Source organism: Cyprinus carpio, chromosome A9, assembly GCF_018340385.1.
Source record: "Cyprinus carpio isolate SPL01 chromosome A9, ASM1834038v1, whole genome shotgun sequence".
Classification (NCBI taxonomy): domain Eukaryota; kingdom Metazoa; phylum Chordata; class Actinopteri; order Cypriniformes; family Cyprinidae; genus Cyprinus; species Cyprinus carpio.
In genome coordinates, this window is record NC_056580.1 from 12,883,717 (window position 1) to 12,906,045 (window position 22,329).

Below are 22,329 nucleotides of genomic sequence, written 5' to 3' on the forward strand. Positions count from 1 at the left end.
TTTTATTCACAACGATCAAATGTTGAAAGTTAGACATTTTGAAATGTCATGCCAAATATTGGCTCATTTTGGATTTCATGAGAATTACACATTCCAAAAAAGTTGGGACAGGTAGCAATAAGAGGCCGGAAAAGTTAAATGTAAATATAAGGAACAGCTGGAGGACCAATTTAAAACTTATTAGGTCAATTGGCAACATGATTGGGTATAAAAAGAGTGGTCTCAGAGTGGCAGTGTCTCTCAGAAGTCAAGATGGGCAGAGGATCACCAATTCCCCCAATGCTGCAGCAAAAAATAGTGGAGCAATATCAGAAAGGAGTTTCTCAGAGAGAAAAACTGCAAAGAGTTCGAAGTTATCATCATCTACAGTGCATAATATCATCCAAAGATTCAGAGAATCTGGAACAATTTCTGTGCGTAAGGGTCAAGGCCGGAAAACCATACTGGATGCCTGTGATCTTCGGGCCCTTAGACGGCACTGCATCACATACAGGAATGCTACTGTAATGGAAATCACAACATGGGCTCAGGAATACTTCCAGAAAACATTGTCGGTGAACACAATCCACCGTGCCATTCGCCGTTGCCGGCTAAAACTCTATAGGTCAAAAAAGAAGACATATCTAAACATGTTCCAGAAGCGCAGGCGTTTTCTCTGGGCCAAGGCTCATTTAAAATGGACTGTGGCAAAGTGGAAAACTGTTCTGTGGTCAGACAAATCAAAATTTGAAGTTCTTTTTGGAAAACTGGGACGCCATGTCATCCGGACTAAAGAGGACAAGGACAACCAGTTATCAGCGCTCAGTTCAGAAGCCTGCATCTCTGATGGTATGGGGTTGCATGAGTGCGTGTGGCATGGGCAGCTTACACATCTGGAAAGGCACCATCAATGCTGAAAGGTATATTCTAGAACAACATATGCTTCCATCCAGACGTCGTCTCTTTCAGGGAAGACCTTGCATTTTCCAACATGACAATGCCAGACCAACATACTGCATCAATTATAACATCATGGCTGCGTAGAAAAAGGATCCGGGTACTGAAATGGGCAGCCTGCAGTCCAGGTCTTTCACCCATAGAAAACATTTGCCGCATCATAAAGAGGAAGATGTGACAAAGAAGACCTAAGACAGTTGAGCAACTAGAAGCCTGTATTAGACAAGAATGGGACAACATTCCTATTCCTAAACTTAAGAAACTTGTCTCCTCAGTCCCCAGACGTTTGCAGACTGTTATAAAAAGAAGAGGGGATGCCACACAGTGGTAAACATGGACTTGTCCCAACTTTTTTGAGATGTGTTGATGTCATGAAATTTAAAATCAATTTATTTTTTCCCTTAAAATTATACATTTTCTCAGTTTAAACATTTGATGTCATCTATGTTGTAGTGTTTTTCTAATGAGGCATTTTTGTGGGCATACAAACATTGATACTGAAATGAGTTTCATGACACAATTTTTATTTTTATAGAGAAGTAAATTCTTTACAATGATAAAACATTAGTACCATAACAAATTGGGGTAAAGTATGAAACAAACACCATATTCTTAAGTGAAAATGACATTTAAAGGGATAGTTCAAACAAAATTGGACCCCACTGACTTTTAATTACATGCACAAAAACACATTTTTCAAAATACCTTCTTTTGTTTCACAGAGGAAAGAAAGGCATACAGGTTTGTAGTGACATGAAGTTGAGTAAACGATGACTGCATTTGCTGTTTTTGGGTGAACTACGCATACAAGATTTTATTTTAAAGGTTGATTTGGAGATACAGTGATCAAAAGCTGCATTCACACTGCAGTTCTTGAGGCCCAATTCTGATTTGTTGACTATATCTGATTTTATATTAAATAAAATCTAAGATCTTATTTCAAAAGGGCCCCAGTGTTGTGTCATTTTGGAAAAGGTGTGGAGGAGCAATGGGGTCAGGAGAGTGCAGAAGGGATGTGAACATTTGTCAAATAAACTATTAAATAAGACTAAATTTACTCATGACAATGTAACGTAACACCAAACCTCTGAGCTTGGCCCAGAGATCCCATGCTATGTTGGGTATTACCCTTAGTTGCTGTAAATTTGAGTCTGTATGATTTCCTGCTTGATAATTCCTGTTGTATTTTTAACGTGAATGACGCAGGATAGAGAGGAACAAGATTTGGAAAGGATCATGAGTCAGGTCTTTGTCCACTGGCTATGTCTCTGAGTTGTGAGCCTTTCTAGCTAATGGGGTGTGTGTGTTTTTGGTTGGATTTGTTGGAAACTCAGAAGCGAAGACCAGGAGACTCTTGGGTAATCTTCAGCAGAATTCTTTATTGAGAATGTGCTGGATGGCACTGCATCAAAAGTCGTGATACGGTGGAGTTTTTATACATTTAAGTGGTAACATGTCATGGAAACTACATGATGACACAGAAAACCATGTAGCATAAGAGTGGAAGTCCTGAAGTCCATTGCACCTGAATAGCTGTGAAGTCTGTTTTCTGTAGTCCATTTCCCATGTAGATTCACTCAGATGACTCTTGGTCCTCATGAAGCTTGTTCATGGATGTCAGTGAGGTGGGGATGAAACTACTGATAGGGGAAACCTATGGGGAATTCTTCACCACAGGGTTGGCCCCCGAGACCTGTTGCACTTTGGTTCTTCCCTGGGCTCCTCACTGGGTCTGTGTGTGTCCTAATCTGTCCCTGTAGTTGGTGTGCGAACTTTACTGTACCACATCTCCATCCTCTAATGGAACATCAGTCATAACAAACATCATTACCCAAAAAGGATAGGTGACTGACTTGAGTGTGCTGTAGTGTAACTTAGAAGGCTGTGAGTGTACTTAACGTTCTCTCAATGAAAGGAAGTGACAGTCAACTTCCTGTAGTTTTATTTACAAAGGATCTTTCATCTTTGTTGTACATTACTGGGGAAATTAAGCACTCACAGCCCTAACAGTTAACAACTGAGCAAACTGCTCCAACAGTTAGGTGAAGTGGGGAGGGGCTGCTTCAGAGTGGTAAGTAGACTGAGTAGGAGCTGAGTAAAGCTGTTAATTTCTCTTAATGTCTTCTTGCTTTTCGTACACTCTTTCATCCAGTGTCCAGTTTTACCACAGTAATGACAACTGCCCTCCTTCTTAGGACTTCTACGTTTCTGTCGATTCTCTGTGTTGACATGAAAGGATGCTGCTGCAATCTTTACTCTGGCTTTAACATCAGAGTCTCTTTCCCAAGTAGTTAACCTGTCCAAGTTGTTTTGCAAGCTTCCAGTGGACCATGTAAGATCTAAGAATGGTAAAGCAGATCTGTACTCAGCTAAAAGGCCATCAAACCATGTTCAAACTAGTTGTCCTTTATGATTCATTACCTTCTCTGGAGTGTCAGCTATTCCACTGTAAGCTGCAGCTGACTGACAAAACCTTTCAGTGTATTCACTTACAGTCTCATCCTTCTTCTGTAAACAAATAGTGACCTTTGACCAATTCACTTTTGGTCCAACAATGTTCTTTAACTCTCTCAGAACTCCCTCTCTCAATTCATCTTTACTGGCATGTTGTAGGTCAGAAGTAACAGCAGACTCAAAACTGTTGAATTCAGATTCAGTTAGAATTTGTGACATCAGCTGTGTGACTTCTGCTAACGACATGTCATAGAGACACATTTTGCTGATCAACGCTCTTCTAAATTCAGTAAAATTTGTGCATGCTGAGGGTAAAATTTGTGCATGCTGAGGGTAAGCTCTGGGATAGTCTCTCTATATCTTTAGGTCTTAGCGCTTTGGCAACAGTTTGTACTTGGACTACAGAAGAGTTGGGAGGAACACTTTCAATTCCCTCAATTCCCTGAGATCTTCTCCTAGCGCCACATACCTTCACTGAATCTACAGGCACATCAGTTACTGACTGGATGGCTACATCTGTTTCAAAGAAAGCTTGTAAGGCAGGATAATTGTTATCAGGCTGACTAACTTCTACCACATCAGTTTTTGCTACAGCTTTGTTGCGGTTCAGTTTCTTATTCAATGAGGCTACTCTAGCACAGAGCTCTTTGTTCTGTTTTCAAATTATCAAAGAGTGAACTGAAAGAATACATTCTTATATAAAGATGTTTAAGCTGCTAATGCTAATGTTTCAGCTACTAATTTTCAAAATCTTTTCAGTTCTTTTCCTTTCACTCAACTCCATATGAGGTGTTAATTCTACATGGCATTTACTACACAGCAAAATGGCAACAGCACTCAAAAATACTCCCTTGTAATGTTTTTGCAGACATGCATGATCAAATTGCGTACCTGCCACACATACAACATTACTATGGTAGTACCATATTGATGATACTACCCTTTGCAAAATACAGTGGCATGGCCAGTGTTTTGAAATGTCAGTACCGCAATACTAAAATACTGTACAAATATTAGCAATAATGATAATTTAGAGACAGATTTATGTTGAAGAGGAATTATTTTATTGAAACATTTAAACACTAGTACCAAGAGTCCATGATACGCCTCATGCTCATGAATCTCATGCCACCCATATTGCTGAAGCTCCTGTACTCTCCAGGCCTGAAGTACCACATCCTGCCTCTGTAGTGGGGCTGCTCATACATGAGCCAGTGGCCGTCCATCACATGGCAGGACTGGCAGTGAGGCATGCGGTAACGGTCCATGCAGTTGTCACAGTCATCCATCATCTCGTACATCTGACCCATGAAGTTCTCCTTCTCGTAGATCCTCATTCTGTAGGATCCCCTGTGCTGTAATGGAAGAAAAGTTATTTTAGTTTATCAGCAAAATTAAGACAAAAAAAAAAGAAAAATAAAATAAATAAAAAGTTCAAGATAAACCTATTTATGTTTATATATTAAATAAGTTGATATTGAGCTCACCATAGGGATCATACGGCAGGACCTGATGCAGTTGTTCATTCCAAACATAGGCATGTAATCAGCATATTCTCCCCTCCTAAAGAAATACTGATTTCCCATGTAGTTGGGTTGATCGTACATCATCCAGCATCCACTGTGCACTCTGCAAGAGTGACAACGGCTCATGTAGGAGGAGAAATCGCCACAGTCGCTCATACAGTCATAAGAGCGACCCTGGAAGTTCCTGTCCTCATAAAAGGTGACCTGAAAATTCCAAGTTAATTTCTTAGTTGTTTTAATAAATACCACATTAAAGTAAGTTAAGTGATACTGCATGGAATAGACGCTGGAACAAGGTTTACCTTCATGGTTGTGCTGGCTGATTCTCAGTAGTTCCACAAATGAGAAGCTGAAGCTGATTCTGCTTGTTGGCTGACTGCTGTCGCCCCTACCTTTATACTAGACCAAGACTAAAGACTACACAGCCTCTATTGTTACTCAATTCCTGACTGTGCAGGTTAGAACAGAGACCATTAAAGCATGGTATGTAGATTTTTGTCCTCACATTTTCAGGAATCTAGAATTTCTTAAGTTTCTATTTGCTAAATGAAAGAACTTGAATGTGGAACTTTTTAAAAAAAGACTTAAACAAAGAGTGTCCATTTATTGCCTTGTTTCAGATTTTTCTTTCATTCTTTTTTGTTTGTACTTAATGGTACTCTTTTAAAAATGATGCTCATAGGCATCTATCTTCTGATTGCCCACCTTCAGCTGAAGTACTACTACACAAGACTTGGACCATGATTGATCCATTTTTAGTCCAACTGTAATTTCATTGGAGACCTTTTTATTTCATTTGAGACCCATTTTATTGTCACTTTTGGTTTTGTACTTTACTTTTATACATTTGAAGTTCTTATGTCACTTTCATATCCTAATAAATTTTCATATCCTAATAATTTCTTTTTTTAAAGTAGTTATTAGCTCTTGTGTGTAACCCACATAACCATCTGTGATATTTGCATGCTGTTATGTATCCTCTAACAAGCTTTTCTCTTAAATCGATACATATTCTGCCAAATGGTTCACTTAATCTTCCCAACCTGGCAACCATGTGCACACACTCTCTTTACCTTATGGAACAAGAGCTGCATGCGCTGAAAACACTGGCAAACATGTAAGCTGGAATTACTCTATAGCATTCTCTATACAGATACGTTTAGGTCAAATAAAAGTGTAATACAGCCAGTCTGACTGTTTTCTTTCACACGTTTGCTCTGCAAGAAAACCATGACATTCTCTTGATTTTTGTATATGTGAAAATGAAATAATTGTGAAGAAATGTAAAAAATTAAAAATAAAATAAATAAATTTAAATGACAGTAATCATGTTCAATAAACATGATTATGTTTTTGTTTTTGTGATTACTCGTTTAACCATCATCGTGCAGCCCCTACATTTGTCTTAGTTTCTTGGCTCTCCAGTCATGGATTTTAAATTCAAAGCACATTTTATCCAGCATGTGGACTCATACTACTTATTGCTTTGAACCTCACCATGTCTCTTTGGCATAATGAAAGCTTCTCAGGATTTGTAACTGAAGAACAGTTTAATGTGCATAAATCTTAAATCCCTACTGATGCCAATGATATTTCAGTAATTTTGAATGGTAGACCTTCTATCATAATCTGTTGTTGCTATATATTGTTCTTAAACATAATGAAGCTTCTCAAATGTACTAACACCCAAGACACTTGTGGATAGTTTGACTGTTGACTTTAATTCACAGTTTATTAAACAATTAGAAAGCCAATAACCTCACGGCACAAAGCCTCAAAGTAGTACAGTAGCTGAACAGCTATCACCCATTCTCTGACATGTTGGGTGTTTCACTAAGCAGCGGTTCTCAATTCCAGTCCTCGCGCCCCCGAGCTCTGCATATTTTGCATGTCTCTCTTTGTTCCCATTGACATGTTCCCTACACAGTGTTCACTGCTCCCTACTCCCTGAGCAAGGGAAATCTGTTGAATTTTACCTCACTTCGGAACATTTATTCACGGATTTGTGCTGCGCAATGTCTTCACATACAGACAAGTGTGACATCATATACCTCTGTAAATAAATCCTATTTAAATTCATGTCTCGCACACTTCAATGCACTTTGAATGTAACATATACATTCGCTTCAAACTGGAATCATGGTGGAATATCCTGTGATGTCCACTTCGCAGGGCACTTACGTTTTCGAGTAGAACAAATGTCTGGACCGATAAGAGAAACATACAAAATGTGCAGAGCAGGGGGCGCGAGGACTGGAATCGAGAACTGCTGCTAAGGGGTTTGGTTGGTTAGCTTTCAGCAGTTAGACCCTCTTGATGGATACTGTAAATACACTGTTAATTGGGCAAAAAATGTATCTTTCTTGGTTGATTACAATTCAAATATAATAATGTACAGGGGCCACCCGCAGGATTTTCATTTATCGTATATGCAAAAAAAAAAATTGTAGCCTAATCATAAGTCACTGCATCACCACAACTATTTGTTTTCATTTAGTCGTCATAATTAAATATACCTCTGTCACACTGTAGATTTGTGTTTTTAGTATCACTGAATAGTTTATTACCTCATCAACTCTTTGAATCTTTTTTTTTTTTTTGAATCTTTATTAAATGCTTCCGTTTGGTTCTATCTGTTGGAAATATAATATTGGATATCATTGTTATGCTGATGATGCACAATTGTACCTTCCATTGAAAACAGATGATGTTTATGAGTTAAATGATCTGATGAACTGCTTGTATGAGATTAAATTATGGATGGCACAGAATTTCTTACAGTTAAATGAGGCAAAAACAGAATGCCTAATAGTTGGTTCTATTAGGCCATCTGTGCATATACTGTTTGGGTTCTGACCTGTTGCCTCAAATGTGCATAAGAAATTAAGAAACCTGGGAGCGGTCTTTGATTCTGAGCTTAAATTGGATAAGCAGGTAAACTCGGTGGTGAAGGCTGGATACTTTCACTTAAGAAATATTGCAAAAATAAAACAATTTCTATTATTTGCTGATTTGAAGCAAGTTATACAGGCTTTTATTATGTCAAGACTGGATTGCTGTAATTCTTTGTACTTGGGGATTCCTGCTGTTTTTGTTGAATCATCTTTAACTTTTACAAAATGCAGCAACTAGGCTGCTGACTGGGACTAAGAAGCATGTCAATGTTTTCCCTATAGCCTCACTGCAGTGGTTACCAGTCAATTTTAGAGTCCAGTTTAAGGTTTTATTGTATGTTTACAAAGCTTTGCATGGCCTAGCACCTGCATATATTTCAGATATGATTCAGTTTCACTCTATGATTCGGCTATTAAGGTCATCGCACAAATTACTGGTAAAAATCCCTAAATCTCGCTTAAAATCTAAAAGGGATTGTGCTTTTTCTGTTGCGGCACCCCGTCTCTGGAATGATCTGCCCCTGGAGATAAGATGCTGTATGACACTGGGCCATTTTAAATCTCTTTTAAAAGGGCATCTACTTGCCCAGGCTTTTGGTTGAGCTTGTTGTTGAATATTCTGTTGCTGAATACTTTGACTGCCTGGAGTTTTAAATGTTTTTATGTTAAATGTTTAATGTTTTTCTTCTTCTATATTTTACCTTATTGGAAAGCACTTTGGCCAACCTAATTTGTTTTTAAATGTGCTATACAAATAAACAAAACAAACAAACGAACCATGACAGTTTGTTGAACCTGCTGAATGAAATACCTATCTACTGCCTGGAACAGTTACAGATTTTTCATTTCTTTTTTTTTTTTTTTTTTTTTTGCAATCATTTGTCATTTTTAAATTATTTTTCTGTATGTGATTTAAAAATATGTCTCTGAGCATTTTCATGATTCTACTTTGGGCCTTACCAATCCAACAGCTGGCCCTGCTCTCGCGACATTGCACTTGTTTCTGAAGATTTCAGGTTTCTAAATAGTATGTTTAATTAAATGACTATTAATTCAAAATTTTTACCTTCTTCATTTAAACCTGGTTGTAAATGAGAAAAAGAATCCACTGTTCGAGTCTACTTTTGTTTAATATGTGAGTCTGTATAATTCATTAGTTTTTGTTTAGACATGCAAATTAGAGGCAGTAATTATTTTGCAGGCACAAGGTTTAGTGTTGTAGATAAATTATTTTATTGAAACACTAGTACCAGGAGTCCATGATACGCCTCATGCTCATGAATCTCATGCCACCCATATTGCTGAAGTTCCTGTACTCTCCAGGGCCAAAGTACCACATCCTGCCTCTGTAGTGGGGCTGCTCATACATGAGCCAGTGGCCGTCCATCACATGGCAGGACTGGCAGTGAGGCATGCGGTAACGGTCCATGATACTGTCACAGTCATCCATCATCTCATACATCTGACCCATGAAGTTCTCCTTCTCGTAGATCCTCATTCTGTAGGATCCCCTGTGCTGTAGTAGAAGAAAAGTCAGTTATGTATAAATTAATCATGAAGAATCATTATCACATGTCAGCATATATATCTTCAGCAGCTATCTAGGTCTGTCTCTCACAGATCATCATTCTGAAAGAATCTATGTTGCTTTTCAAGCTGAAGGATTTCAAAGTAAATGGTTAAAATAAATTTAGGACTGTTGTCTATCATCACTTAATATATACGTCAACAGGTTTATGGAGCTCACCATAGGGATCATACGGCAGGACCTGATGCAGTTGCTCATTCCAAACATAGACATGTAATCAGCATATTCTCCCCTCCTAAAGAAATACTGATTTCCCATGTAGTTGGGTTGATCGTACATCATCCAGCATCCACTGTGCACTCTGCAAGAGTGACAGTGGCTCATGTAGGAGGAGAAATCAGCACAATCTCCGGTACAGTCATAAGATCGACCCTGAAAATTTTTTTCCTCATAAAAGGTGACCTGAAAATTCAAAGTTAATCTCTTAGTTGTAGTAAATACCACATTATGGAAAGCTACGTGAAACTGTATGGAATAGAAGCTGGAATATAGTTTACCCTCATGGTTGCGCTGGCTGATTCTCAGTAGTTCCACAAAGGAGAAACTGAAGCTGATTCTGCTTGTTGGCTGACTGCTGTCACCCCTACCTTTATACTAGACCAAGACTAAAGACTACACAGCCTCTATTGTTACTCAATTCCTGACTGTGCAGGTTAGAACAGAGGCCATTATACTGTAGCTATTGCATAGTATGTAGATTTTTGTCCTCGCTTTTTCAGGAATTTAGAATTTCTTAAGTTTCTATTTGCTAAATTAAATAACTTGAATGTGGAATACTAAAAAAAAAAAAAAAAAAAAAAAAAAAAGACAAACAAAGAGTGTCCATTTATTGCCTTGTTTCAGATTTTTTTCATTCTTTTTTGTTTGTACTTAATGGTACTCTTTTCAAAATGATGCTCATAGGCATCTATCTTCTGATTGCCCACCTTCAGCTGAAGTACTACTACACAAGACTTGGACCATGATTGATCCATTTTTAGTCCAACTGTAATTTCATTGGAAAACTTTTTATTTCAATTGAGAACTGTACTCAATTGTTAACTGTTGCAGGTTCACATCCTAATAATTTCTAAAAGGTTTTTTTTTTTTTTTTGGTATTAGCTCTTTTGTGTAATCCACGTTTCCATTATCTGTGTGTAGCATTGTTGGGTGTACTGGCATCATTTTGCTAATGGTTTGACTAGGGCTTCACAATGAATCGTATGTTAATTGTGATTATGATTTCTGCATCTCTTTGTTTATTAAGAATAACTTTCTGTGATATTTGCCCTCTGGTTATTTATCCTGAAACAAGCTTTTCTCTTAAATTGATGTGTTTTGCCCAGTGTATTACTTAATCTTCCCAACCTGGAAACCATGTGCAGATGCTCTCTTTACATTATAGAACAAGAGCTGCATGTGCTGAAAACACTGACAAATATGTGAGTTGGAGTTATAGCAGTCTCAACAGCTACATTTTTCTCGAATAAAAGTATAATACAGCCAGTCTGTTTTCTTTCACATGTTTGCTCTGTTTGCTGTGACTAAATCTGCAAGCAAACCATGACATTCTCTTGATTTGTGCTTATGTGAAAATGAAATAATTCTGATAATTTTATTTATTTTTTAATGACTTTTTAATCATGATTATAGCAGCCCTATGTTTGATTAAGTTTCTTGGCTCTCCAGTCCTGGATTTTTAATTCAAAGTACATTTTATCCAGCACTTGCGCTCATACTACTTATTGCTTTGAACCTCACCATGTCTCTTTGGTATAATGAAAGCTTCTCAGATTTACAACTAAAGAACAGCTCAATGTGAATAAATCTTAAATCCCGTAGGAACCTTACTGATGCCAATGATATTTCAGTAGTTTTGAATTGTAGATATTCTATTGTTATCTGTTGTTGTTATTTATTGTTATTACATATAATGAAGCTTCTTAAATGAACTAATGATCAAGACACTTGTGGATTGTTTGAGTGTTCAATTTAAATCACCATTTATTAAACAGTTGAATCATGGGAACAACAAGCATGGCAAAGGGGGAAAAAAAAACTATTGGCATACATGATTACTGATATATATGATTATATAATATTATATAATATTGAAATGCTGGTGGTGTCAGGTTACACAGTTTGCCAACTCTCTGTACAGGCCAGTGCACTGTACATACATTTTTATATAGATGGAATCACTAATTTTATGTGTGGTGTTTATGTGAATGTGATATTGATTGTGGATGATTCTCCGAGATCTGCTTTTGAAGAAATATTGTAGTATTGTGCTACAGTTGTGGTTGTTATCAGTTGCAGTTCTGATGCCTCCGTCTCAGTATACTGTACAATGTGACATAGATTCACATTAAATGTTAATTCAGAGGTTACACTCAAGGGACACTGCACTTTGCAATCACAAAAGTACACTATTTGCATGTGCTTTAAAGCCTTGCCTGTTAAACATTTAATTTGCATGCTGTTCTGACATGTACTTTTTCTGAGCATGTACACCTGAAGTACGCACACACTAAAAAGCCTTTCAAACATTGCCGGATACTGGATTACATTATCTTTCACGTCTGATAGCATTAATATTGTCAAAAACACACAAGGTTTACATTTAAACACAGTTGTTATGTCTAAAGTGAAAGTAAACAGAGAAAAATGGATGCATGCCTGTATATTAGATGTGTGCACATCTTAAAATGACAGCATAGTAATAGTACTAAACATGCTGCCGCTTGTTATTAAAGGGATAGTTCACCCAAAAATTACAATTCTGTCATTTACTCACTCTCATGTTGTCTCAAACCTGTATTAATTTATTTTTTTGAGCTGAACACATAAGAGGAGATTTTGAAGAATGTGGTTAACCAGATCGGTTTCTGGTCCCCATTGACTTTGAAAATGGGTGGGGGGGGGGATACTATAGAAGTCAACTGTTTGGTTACCCACATCCTTCAAAATAAATTTTACATTAAACAGATGAAACTCACTCAGGTTTAAAACAACCTGAGAGTGAGTAAATGATGACAGAATTTTCGTTTTTTGGGTGAACTATCCCTTTAATGTCACTAAAACAACAAAACAAAGAGAAAAATCACTCACTGCTCTTGACTGAAGAACTTTAATACAGTTACTTTAATAAGAATCAATGTATAATTTATACAGTGAAGTAGTGTTTTATTTTTTATATTTGTTCATTCAATTTTCTGAATGCTACTGCTAAATACACCTACTGTACTTGAAAAATAAAGCACTGTTTGTTTTATTTGTATATTATGTGTAGCCTATTTGTAATGTGTATCTTTATTCTTATTTTTAATAACAAAGATAAAATAATGACAAAGACACTTTTTAATGTTATCTTATAAGGCTTTGTTTTGAAAATAGGGAAATAAGTTTGGCTGTACTGCTCAGACAACTTGCAAAATAGTAAAACTAACATGACAAAGAATTGTGATAAAATTCCGCCTTGGGCCCTACAAATTCAAGAGCTGGCCCTGTGGTTTCTAATAGCATGTTTCTTTAAGTAACTAATAAATGCAAAATATTATTTATTACTTATTTAAACCTGGTTGTAAATGAGAAAAGGAATCCATAGTTTTAGTCCCATGAGCCTTATTTGTGAGTCTGTTTAATTTTATTATTTATTTTTTTGTGTGATTGATTAGACATGCAAATATTAGTGGCAGTAATGATTTGGCAGACACAATGTGTTGTAGAGTAATTATTTTAATGAGGAATTATTTTATTAACAATTTAAGAAATGCTAGAATTTTAGTACCAGGAGTCCATGATACGCCTCATGCTCATGAATCTCATGCCACCCATATTGCTGAAGCTCCTGTACTCTCCAGGCCTGAAGTACCACATCCTGCCTCTGTAGTGGGGCTGCTCATACATGAGCCAGTGGCCGTCCATCACATGGCAGGACTGGCAGTGAGGCATACGGTAACGGTCCATGATACTGTCACAGTCATCCATCATCTCGTACATCTGACCCATGAAGTTCTCCTTCTCGTAGATCCTCATTCTGTAGGATCCCCTGTGCTGTAATGGAAGAAAAGTGCATTATTTTCAAGTTTATCAAGCAGAACCAACAGAAAATGTAAAAATAAATATAGGACAATGAAATATGATTTTGTTATTGTTAACTGAGCTCACCATAGGGATCATACGGCAGGACCTGATGCAGTTGTTCATTCCAAACATAGACATGTAATCAGCATATTCTCCCCTCCTAAAGAAATACTGATTTCCCATGTAGTTGGGATGATCGTACATCATCCAGCATCCACTCTCCACTCTGCAAGAGTGACAGCGGCTCATGTAGGAGGAGAAATCACCACAGTCGCCCATACACTCATAACAACCACCCAAGAACCTCCCCTCATAAAAGAAGACCACAAAAAATATTAAAAAATATTTTAGTGATTTAAAGTGAAATATACCAAATCAAATAATTTGTACTGTGTTCTGAAATTCTGGAATGAAGTTTACCTTGCCCATCATGATTGTGCTGGTTGATTCTCAGTAGTTCCACAAAGGAGAAGCTGAAGCTGATTCTGCTTGTTGGCTGACTGCTGTCACCTGTGCTTTTATACTAGACCAAGACTAAAGACTACAGGGCTTCTATTATTAGTTAATTCCTGACTGTGCAAAATGGAAAAGAACTTACTCTAGTTAAAGCCTAGCATCTAGATGTTCATATTCACTTTTGTCATGAGTCTTTAGTTTATTCTGAAAGAATCTGGTACAGTTGAAACATTACAGAGTTTACGTTCTTATCAGGATAGTTTCAGATTACCTCCTGGTCATGTAAATTGTGTTATTTCTGTTTGTTTGTTGGTTTCTATTATAGAATGTTTATCTTTTTAATTCTGGCTATGATATTTGAAATTTGTTTTTGTAAATAACAGTAGTAAGCAACTCAGCATTCCTTCGCTGGTCATTTTAAAGTGACATTTTCAAAATTAGTAACTGAGGTTTGGGTTCATCTGTTAAACTGTCAAATTCAGATTTGAATTTGTGGTAGAAGGAAGTAGTTCCCCACACCAGAGCGCTTTTTAAGGTTGGTGTTGCTTATTTATTTACAGCCTTGTCCTGTTGAACTGTTGTTTAAACACAATATCACATTTATAGTGCTAATATTAGAGCCATATCATACTCCTACTAATGTGATATTGCTATCACTTTTAAAGCAACTATTTTTAATGTAGTTAAATCAAATGCTCAATATAAGTGTAGGCTAAGCGCTCCCTCTCTCTCTCTCTCTCTCTCTCTTTCTCTCCATATATATATATATATATATATATATATATATATATATATATATATATATATATATATATATATATATTTGGTGGCTTTCTCCCCTTTCCTATAGTAGGTATATTATGGAGTGATTCAGCATTTCATGTTTTTGTTATATATTTCATCGACTTATAAAAACTCTTTTCCTGTGAAATGTGGTATAATGTGGATCAAGGAATATTATTTTCTCAGTGTTTGCTTACATTGTGAATATGTTTGTGTGACTGGTACAGTGGTCTCGTTAAATCGTTACAGCAGTAGATTAAATCAAGTAAATATTTGTTAATACAGGAGAGTGTTTTTTTAAAAAAAATAAAGTTTAACATTTAAACCTCAGAGGTCATAGAGCATGCTGGTGCATTCAGTTGCATTTTTTCCTGATAACAGCAAGAAGAACACAAATTACTCCATCATTTTTGATCATACAGATAAGAGTAATACAAAACTCTAAAGAGTATATTTTTTATTTGTGTACACACAAAAAGTTGTGCTTATGTAATATAAAGAAAACAAACGGTGTGCTTTCTGCCATCTCTGTCTCGGTGATCACAAAAATGAACCAAAACTCAGCAGTAATTGACAAACAGATATGAGAAATATATACTGTATAGAAGGGAGTCACTTGCGCTTCAGCCTGGTTGGTGCTCACGGAACAGGACACAGTATTCAAGAGAGGAAACCCAAGGTCTAACTCGGACCAAGGAAACAGAACCGGAGCACACAACGTTTTTAATAATTTATTCATAAAAACCGACTAACGTTTCGATGCTCATGCGTCTTCTTCAGAGTCAAACAATGAATGGCAACATACAAATTTTATAGCATTGAAGTTCAAATCATTGGCCACAAGCCTAGATGGGTGTGGTACATCAATTAATTAATCATAATTAGGCACTCAGGTGTACACCAGTGTGAATTATAAAAAGCATGAGAGGCCCAGTTCCTCATTCAGACCATTAGGTTCCACTGTGTTAAGAGTGAAAATCCAGAACGCCTCTCTTTGTAGTAGGTACTTGACTATATCCCCACCTCGTTGGGAGGGTAGAATTCTTTCAGATATGAGAAATATGTCTATAGAAAGCTTGAAGTGTCTACTTTAAGATTTATTAAGTCATATCGAAAAACAAATATTCTTTGAAAAAGAAGTCAGTGTGAAACCAACACAAGGTACAGTCTCTCCAGTCTGAGCTCATTATCTGTAATATGGTCACACTTATGCGCAGCGCAAGCTATTCATACACTAATAATCCACGTGAGACCCGTGAACCTGTAAATGTTCCATCACCTCGATAAACATCAAGTTCATCTAGGCTACTTTTCATTTTTGGAAGAAGATGCGCTGTGAGGATTAAACCTTCTATTTACCTCAGAAGAAGAATATGATATAACGTATGGCTTGATCCAGCAGAGGAGATCATTTCTGATGAGTATAAGTAATTTTTCTTATTTGCATTAGTTAACATGTTATTATGACATAAACTTGAACACATTTTACTAGTTGGGTTTTTCCCAAACTATAATTCCAGACTAAATTGTCTGAAATCAAGTGAAACGTTTTGAAATATGACCTCTCATTGTATCTAAATTTCGTATGAAGTGAGGATGTTTTTATGCTCTATGAAATATATAACAATACGATATAAAAGTAATATGATTCTTTACGCTGTAACATGATGAATGTTTAGACCAGTGTTTATTAATAATACTCTGTTCATGAATATATGCTCAAAAGTAGAATTTTATGCATGCTTAACAATAATAATTAGTTTCTCAGATACAAAATGCTGTTTTGGTACAGTATGAATCTATAACTACAAAATCATGCATTCAAAATCAGAAATGCTTCTATGCATAAAAAAAAAAAAAAAAAACATCCCCATCATCAGTAGTCATGGAGCTTATTTTACCATATTCATGTAGAACAGGGATGGGCAACTATGGTCCTGGAGGGCCACTGTCCTGCAGAGTTAAGCTCCAACCCTAATCAAACACACCTGAACAAGCTAATCAAGGTCATCAAGATCACTAGAGAGCTGCAGGTGAGTTTGATTAGGGTTGCAGCTAAACTCTTCAAGACAGTGGCCCTCCAGGACTGAAGTTGCCCAACCGTGTTCTACATGAATATGGTAAAATAAGCTCCATGACTACTGATGATGGGGAAGGTTTTTTTTTTTTTTTTTTTTTTTATTATTTTTTTTTTTTTTAATGCATAGAAAGAAGCAACAAACACTTTGGAAATACCATGTATGGTTTACTTGTTTCAACAGTTGAACAGGAACTGTTTCAGGAATGGCACAAAGGTGTGTTACTGTTCAAGTCTCATTGTGCTCAATAATATGTCTTTGATCTCCATTATGTATATTTTGAATATAATTTGTTGTAAATAAAACACAAATAATCAAAAACCCCACTATTTTAATCTCCTCACATTCTTTCTCACCTGCCTCACAGTCACACTGATGATCCTTTAGGGGAGGCCCTTTGTCTCTCAGAAGTGAATCACTATATTCATGGCCATTGTCATTGCTTTGCATATGGCCGTTTTAACACAAAACATGTCTTACAAAAGTTAAATCAATATATTCTTTTCTGTGAATTAGCAGAGAGGATGGTTTTCACATCATTTGTAGCAAAAACTCTAGTCTACCACATCCAGTTCTCAAAACTCTTGTGAACACAAATTAACAAATTAATTGCCTTATTTCCTTAATTCATTAATTTATTAATTTTTTATAATATCCAAATAAGCCATTAATCCACGCATAAACATTGTTTTCTCAAAAATACAAACACGTACATGCTGCGCACATATTGATGTAGCCCAGTTTGTGCTGAATACAGTGTAATCAGACTGTAGCCATTAATATGTTTATAAGAAAATGAAAAACGCACAAATGTCAGGGCATATCAAAACTTCTCCAGGGCCCAAAAACACCCTCACACCCCCAGAGGGTTAATTATTCTAAAATAATCAACTATTAGGGCAGGATGTGGTAATATTTCCCCCCTACTTTAAATTTCCTCTTTGCCATATAGGTATCACTACGTCATCTCAGGACATTTATTGAATTGTTATATTCTTAACTTTGACTTTTCATCTAAACATCGATTTGTGACATTTATCCCATCATGTAAATTTGTTATAATGAATTTTTCTGGGGATTTATGGACACTGTTGTTCATTTAGATTTGTATTGTTGTTTGATTTATTGGACAATGTATTATTCTTGCACATACTAAAGTCATTTCAAAATTTGTTAAAATTTAGCAGTAAACTTTATTACAGTAAACTGTACACTTTCCTACTTAGTATTATACTGTATGGAATCTAAGGTTGACACAAATTTATGATAAGGGTTAGGCTTGCAAAACAGGCTTTTGAAATTATAAGACTTCATATTAAGCTTGCAAACTTTGACTACAATCAGCCTGGGGAGTTTGAGACTCCCTATATATATATATATATATATATATATATATATATATATATATATATATATATATATATATATATATATATATATATATATATATATATATTTACAGCTTAGCATCTTCTCTGCTACAAATATTATCATCTTCTTGCTTGTCTCAAACTTCTGTATATAGATATAAATTGTATTGCCACATTCCTTATCATTTATGTAAAATATATCAATATATCTTACAAACTCAATCTCGCCCAGCTCTAATTTAGCTCATGATGTGTTTTGTGGACTATTTGTGGAAATGTTAGTGGCATTTAATGATTTTTCAAGACACTGTGTTATAGAGGAATCACTTTATTAACAATTTAAGAAATGCTAGAAATAAATACTAGCAAACTAGTACCAGGAGTCCATGATGCGCCTCATGCTCATGAATCTCATGCCACCCATATTGCTGAAGCTCCTGTACTCTCCAGGCCTGAAGTACCACATCCTGCCTCTGTAGTGGGGCTGCTCATACATGAGCCAGTGGCCGTCCATCACATGGCAGGACTGGCAGTGAGGCATGCGGTAACGGTCCATGATACTGTCACAGTCATCCATCATCTCGTACATTTGACCCATGAAGTTCTCCCTCTCGTAGATCCTCATTCTGTAGGATCCCCTGTACTGTAATGGAAGAGAAGTCAGTTTGGTTCATTGTCTAATCCTGCCTCATAAATAACCATTCTGAAAGTAACCATTTTTATTTTATTAATGTCCCCAAATTCAGCTTAATGTTTCCAAATCAGTGTCAAACTGAGTGTTTCATTAAGAAAATCTGAATTGATTACAAATAAGAATATTCCTGGAGCTCACCATAGGGATCATACGGCAGGACCTGATGCAGTTGTTCATTCCAAACATAGACATGTAATCAGCATATTCTCCCCTCCTAAAAAATACTTATTTCCCATGTAGTTGGGTTGATCGTACATCATCCAGCATCCACTGTGCACTCTGCAAGAGTGACAGCGGCTCATGTAGGAGGAGAAATCGCCACAGTCGCTCATACAGTCATAAGAGCGACCCTGGAAGTTCCTGTCCTCATAAAAGGTGACCTGAAAATTCAAAATCAATATTTTAAATGATTTAACAAATAAAGTAATTTAGGAGTTAAGCTGTGTGGAAATTGGTGCTGGAGCAAGGTTTACCTTCATGGTTGCGCTGGCTGATTCTCAGTAGTTCCACAAAGGAGAAGCTGAAGCTGATTCTGCTTGTTGGCTGACTGCTGTCACCTGTGCTTTTATACTAGACCAAGACTAAAGACTACAGGGCCTCTATTATTAGTCAGTTCCTGACTGTGCAAGTTAGAAAAGAGGCCACTTTAGCTGAAGCGTAGTATCTAGATCTTACTACTGACAGATGTCATGACTCTAGAATTTCTGATGTTTAACTGTTACTATGAAGCACTAAACTCACTAAACTCACGAAAGAGGGTTAAATTAATTTAGTAATTGTGCATCTTTTATTAGCAGAGAATGAAATGTTGGAGAAAAATAAAAAGTAAAAACTTGATAGATATATATATATATTATATATATATATATATATATAATATATATATATATATATTTGTATATAGGTTTGTCAGATAGATATAGTGTTTACAGTGATATACTTTAAGTAACAGACAAGCAGTGAATCTTGTTTGTATTGTTTTCTAAAACATCTTTGTTTTATCCTAAACAAATGTTTTAGTGACTCTTCACATCTAATGTTGCAGTATTTTTACAAGAAAATACTGTTTTAGTCTTTCTACTTTCTACTAATTTCACATAAAATAAAATTACACTCTATATCTTTATAAAATTGTTTTAATGTAAATCTGACACTAAATATTTTTCAGGGTAGGAAGTTGTTGTCTTTTTTTCTCCAAGTGCTTTTAAATGGTAACAGATGCAAGGCCGGGGTCATTACATGTGTAAAATGTAAAAATTAAATACATTTTTAAAAAAAATTATTAGCAAGATGTTAGAACTCATAGGTAAATGTAAACGGTGTGTTTGGTTTAAGATATATCATCTGGTGTATTCTAGAACCAGGACCGGATTTACCTCTTACTGTGACATAGGCAAAACTATTTTTGGGCCCACCTTCCTTATTAATAGGCCTATATAATATTACCACCCCAGCAAACAAAAATATTTTGCAATCAGTGGAAACCGTTACAGTGTTTTCTATCGTGATAAGCACTTGCATTCAGTCAATAAAAATAAAATGTCTTAATTTGTTTGAAAATGGAGAAAGACGGTTCCATTAATAAGCTCAAGCGTCGTGGCCACATTAACACTTCAAGGAGTGCATTATTTCTCTAATAATTTTAACGACCTGGTGTCACACCTCAAGATATTGTTCAGATTATTTATTTTAAGATAAACCTTCCGTTGCAAATTCCAAACCGTAATTTTAGCGCTAATAACAGAGACTTGGGCAATTGATATGCAGGCTAATGCAGTTATAAGAGAGAGAGATAAAGCGCGAGAGAAAAAAAGCACATCTGCACATCTCACAACAGTTCACAACAGTCTACTAAAATAACATCACAAATTTAAACTGAACCAAAAAAAAAACTTGTTGAACTTTGAGGACACTGAAGCTGTCTCACTGTCAGGACATTGAGAAATGTAGTGATTAAATGTGTTAATTGACTAATTTTGTGCATCAATGTTAGTTAAATGGAATGTTAAATTAATGTTAGTTTAATGTTTGTTTTTATTTTCTTTCTTTCTTTTTTTATTTATTTACTTTTAAAAGGTTAAGTACAATTAAAGGTACACCACAGATGATTTCCTGTTTAATTTAATGTTAGAACTGAATTCTTAACCCATTACATAAAAAAAAAAAAAAAAAAAAACTTAAACATTGTGTTCTTATCTTACCCTAAATCAATACAGTAAACCTATAATGATTTAGAGTAGAGGTCTTCTGAGGTACTAAGATCCGCAGAAGGAGTGCCTAATCTGAATCGACCGAATCATTACCTGAACCTGGCATGCTTAAATACATTTTTAAAATAGAAAAACCCAACCCCATACAGACCCGGTAAAATTGGACCAGAATCTGACCTGTCCCAATTATAATTATTTCAAACCCAACTGGACCTGAATGTAAAAGAGGCAGTGTTGCCTGTACAGCTTCCACCCCCATGCAATGCATGCACGGTTTGGTCATTTACAACTAGCCTTACACTTATAAGTGCACACTGACAGAGAACAGAGAAGAAGGGGGATGATAATGTTCATGATGTTGTAGCATAACGACTGACTGGTAATCCCCACTCTGGTTTATTGAATTATTCATCCGAAAGTGAAATTGCAGACACTATGTACACCTATATCATTAGTATACCAAGTTCTGTCATGAAATTCTAGATGGTGTGGGCTGATGGGTCCTTAACGTAACTGATGACATTCTTAGCATTAAACGACTTGTCACATGATGATTGGTTCATGTTGCATGCGCAGCCAATGATCTTGCTGCTTTACATTTTAAATGGCTGATTAGCATTCGCGAATCGCTTGAGCATTGCAGCACGCTTTCAGAGTTCCCCTGAAACTCCTCTGAAAGTCTTTTCTTCTCACTTCAATGCATTACTGTGTTCATCAGCCTTAGATTTCTAAACCTGCGATCATATAGGTCTATTTAAGAGAGGAGGTATTACTAAGCATATCGTATAACAGCAGCAACAGCAAGCGATTTATCTAGTTAATATGTGAGAATATAACGTCAAAGTGTCACAGATTTTAGAACAGTAAAGCGAGTCGGGGAGTACCTATTGCTCGTAATCTCCAATGCTTTCAATGTTTTCCATGGGCATTTATATATATATTGTGTGCGAACGGACTGATTTCAGACGGGATTTAAGTGGGATCGGTTTGCAGTTGGTATTTCACAGCTAACTCAAGGTGAACCTGTATAACTGTCTTCCTACTGTCAATAGCCTTACTTTGACCAACAGAAAAATTATTTACCCGCATATGTGAGCTTGTGGCGCACATGCGATGCAGACAGTCCAGAAGGGAGTGCTCACTCTTAAAGGGGCCACATCTTTTTCACTCGGTACATTTAGTTCAGTGATAGTGAAGAGTTTATGAAAAATATGTTTAGTGATAGTTAAATATAATTACGAATTAGTTTAATATATAAAGATACTAAATAATAAT

General features: G+C 36.1%; 2 protein-coding genes and 1 pseudogene across 5 annotated transcripts in view; all 3 read right to left on the minus strand.

Moving 5' to 3' along the window:
• LOC109060438 (gamma-crystallin M2-like) overlaps positions 1–22,329 on the minus strand; it is a 101,387-nt gene that overhangs the window by 11,428 nt on the left and 67,630 nt on the right. Inside the window, exons 1-3 of one of the 4 annotated variants that reach the window (XM_042763568.1) lie at positions 13,884–13,907; positions 4,878–5,120; positions 4,432–4,745 (exon numbers count right to left, since the gene is read on the minus strand). The exons of 1 other annotated variant lie outside the window; for it this stretch is intronic. In XM_042763568.1, coding sequence (XP_042619502.1) covers positions 4,473–4,745; positions 4,878–5,120; positions 13,884–13,895 — 528 coding nt within the window. In that variant the 5' untranslated portion in view covers positions 13,896–13,907 and the 3' untranslated portion in view covers positions 4,432–4,472. Of the gene's footprint in view, positions 1–4,431; positions 4,746–4,877; positions 5,121–5,218; positions 5,299–13,883; positions 13,943–22,329 lie in introns of those variants that run through there. 2 more of the 4 variants (XM_019067196.2, XM_042763571.1) reach the window with 2 other exon arrangements.
• Positions 9,020–10,006, minus strand: LOC109055335 (gamma-crystallin M2-like). Its single transcript, XM_019067199.2, has 3 exons — positions 9,896–10,006; positions 9,558–9,800; positions 9,020–9,326 (listed from the first exon to the last, which is right to left on the minus strand). Exons 1-3 carry the CDS (start codon positions 9,899–9,901, stop codon positions 9,054–9,056), a joined length of 522 nt encoding a protein of 173 aa, XP_018922744.1. The 5' UTR covers positions 9,902–10,006; the 3' UTR covers positions 9,020–9,053.
• LOC109049520 lies at positions 18,463–19,397 on the minus strand (annotated as a pseudogene).

Bases quoted from the DNA above. Each gene is read 5' to 3' on its own strand.
- LOC109055335 (XM_019067199.2), bottom strand. The intron at 9,327-9,557 runs GTGAGCTCCATA...CTTCTACTACAG, and splicing joins CCTGCCGTATGATCCCTATG to CACAGGGGATCCTACAGAAT.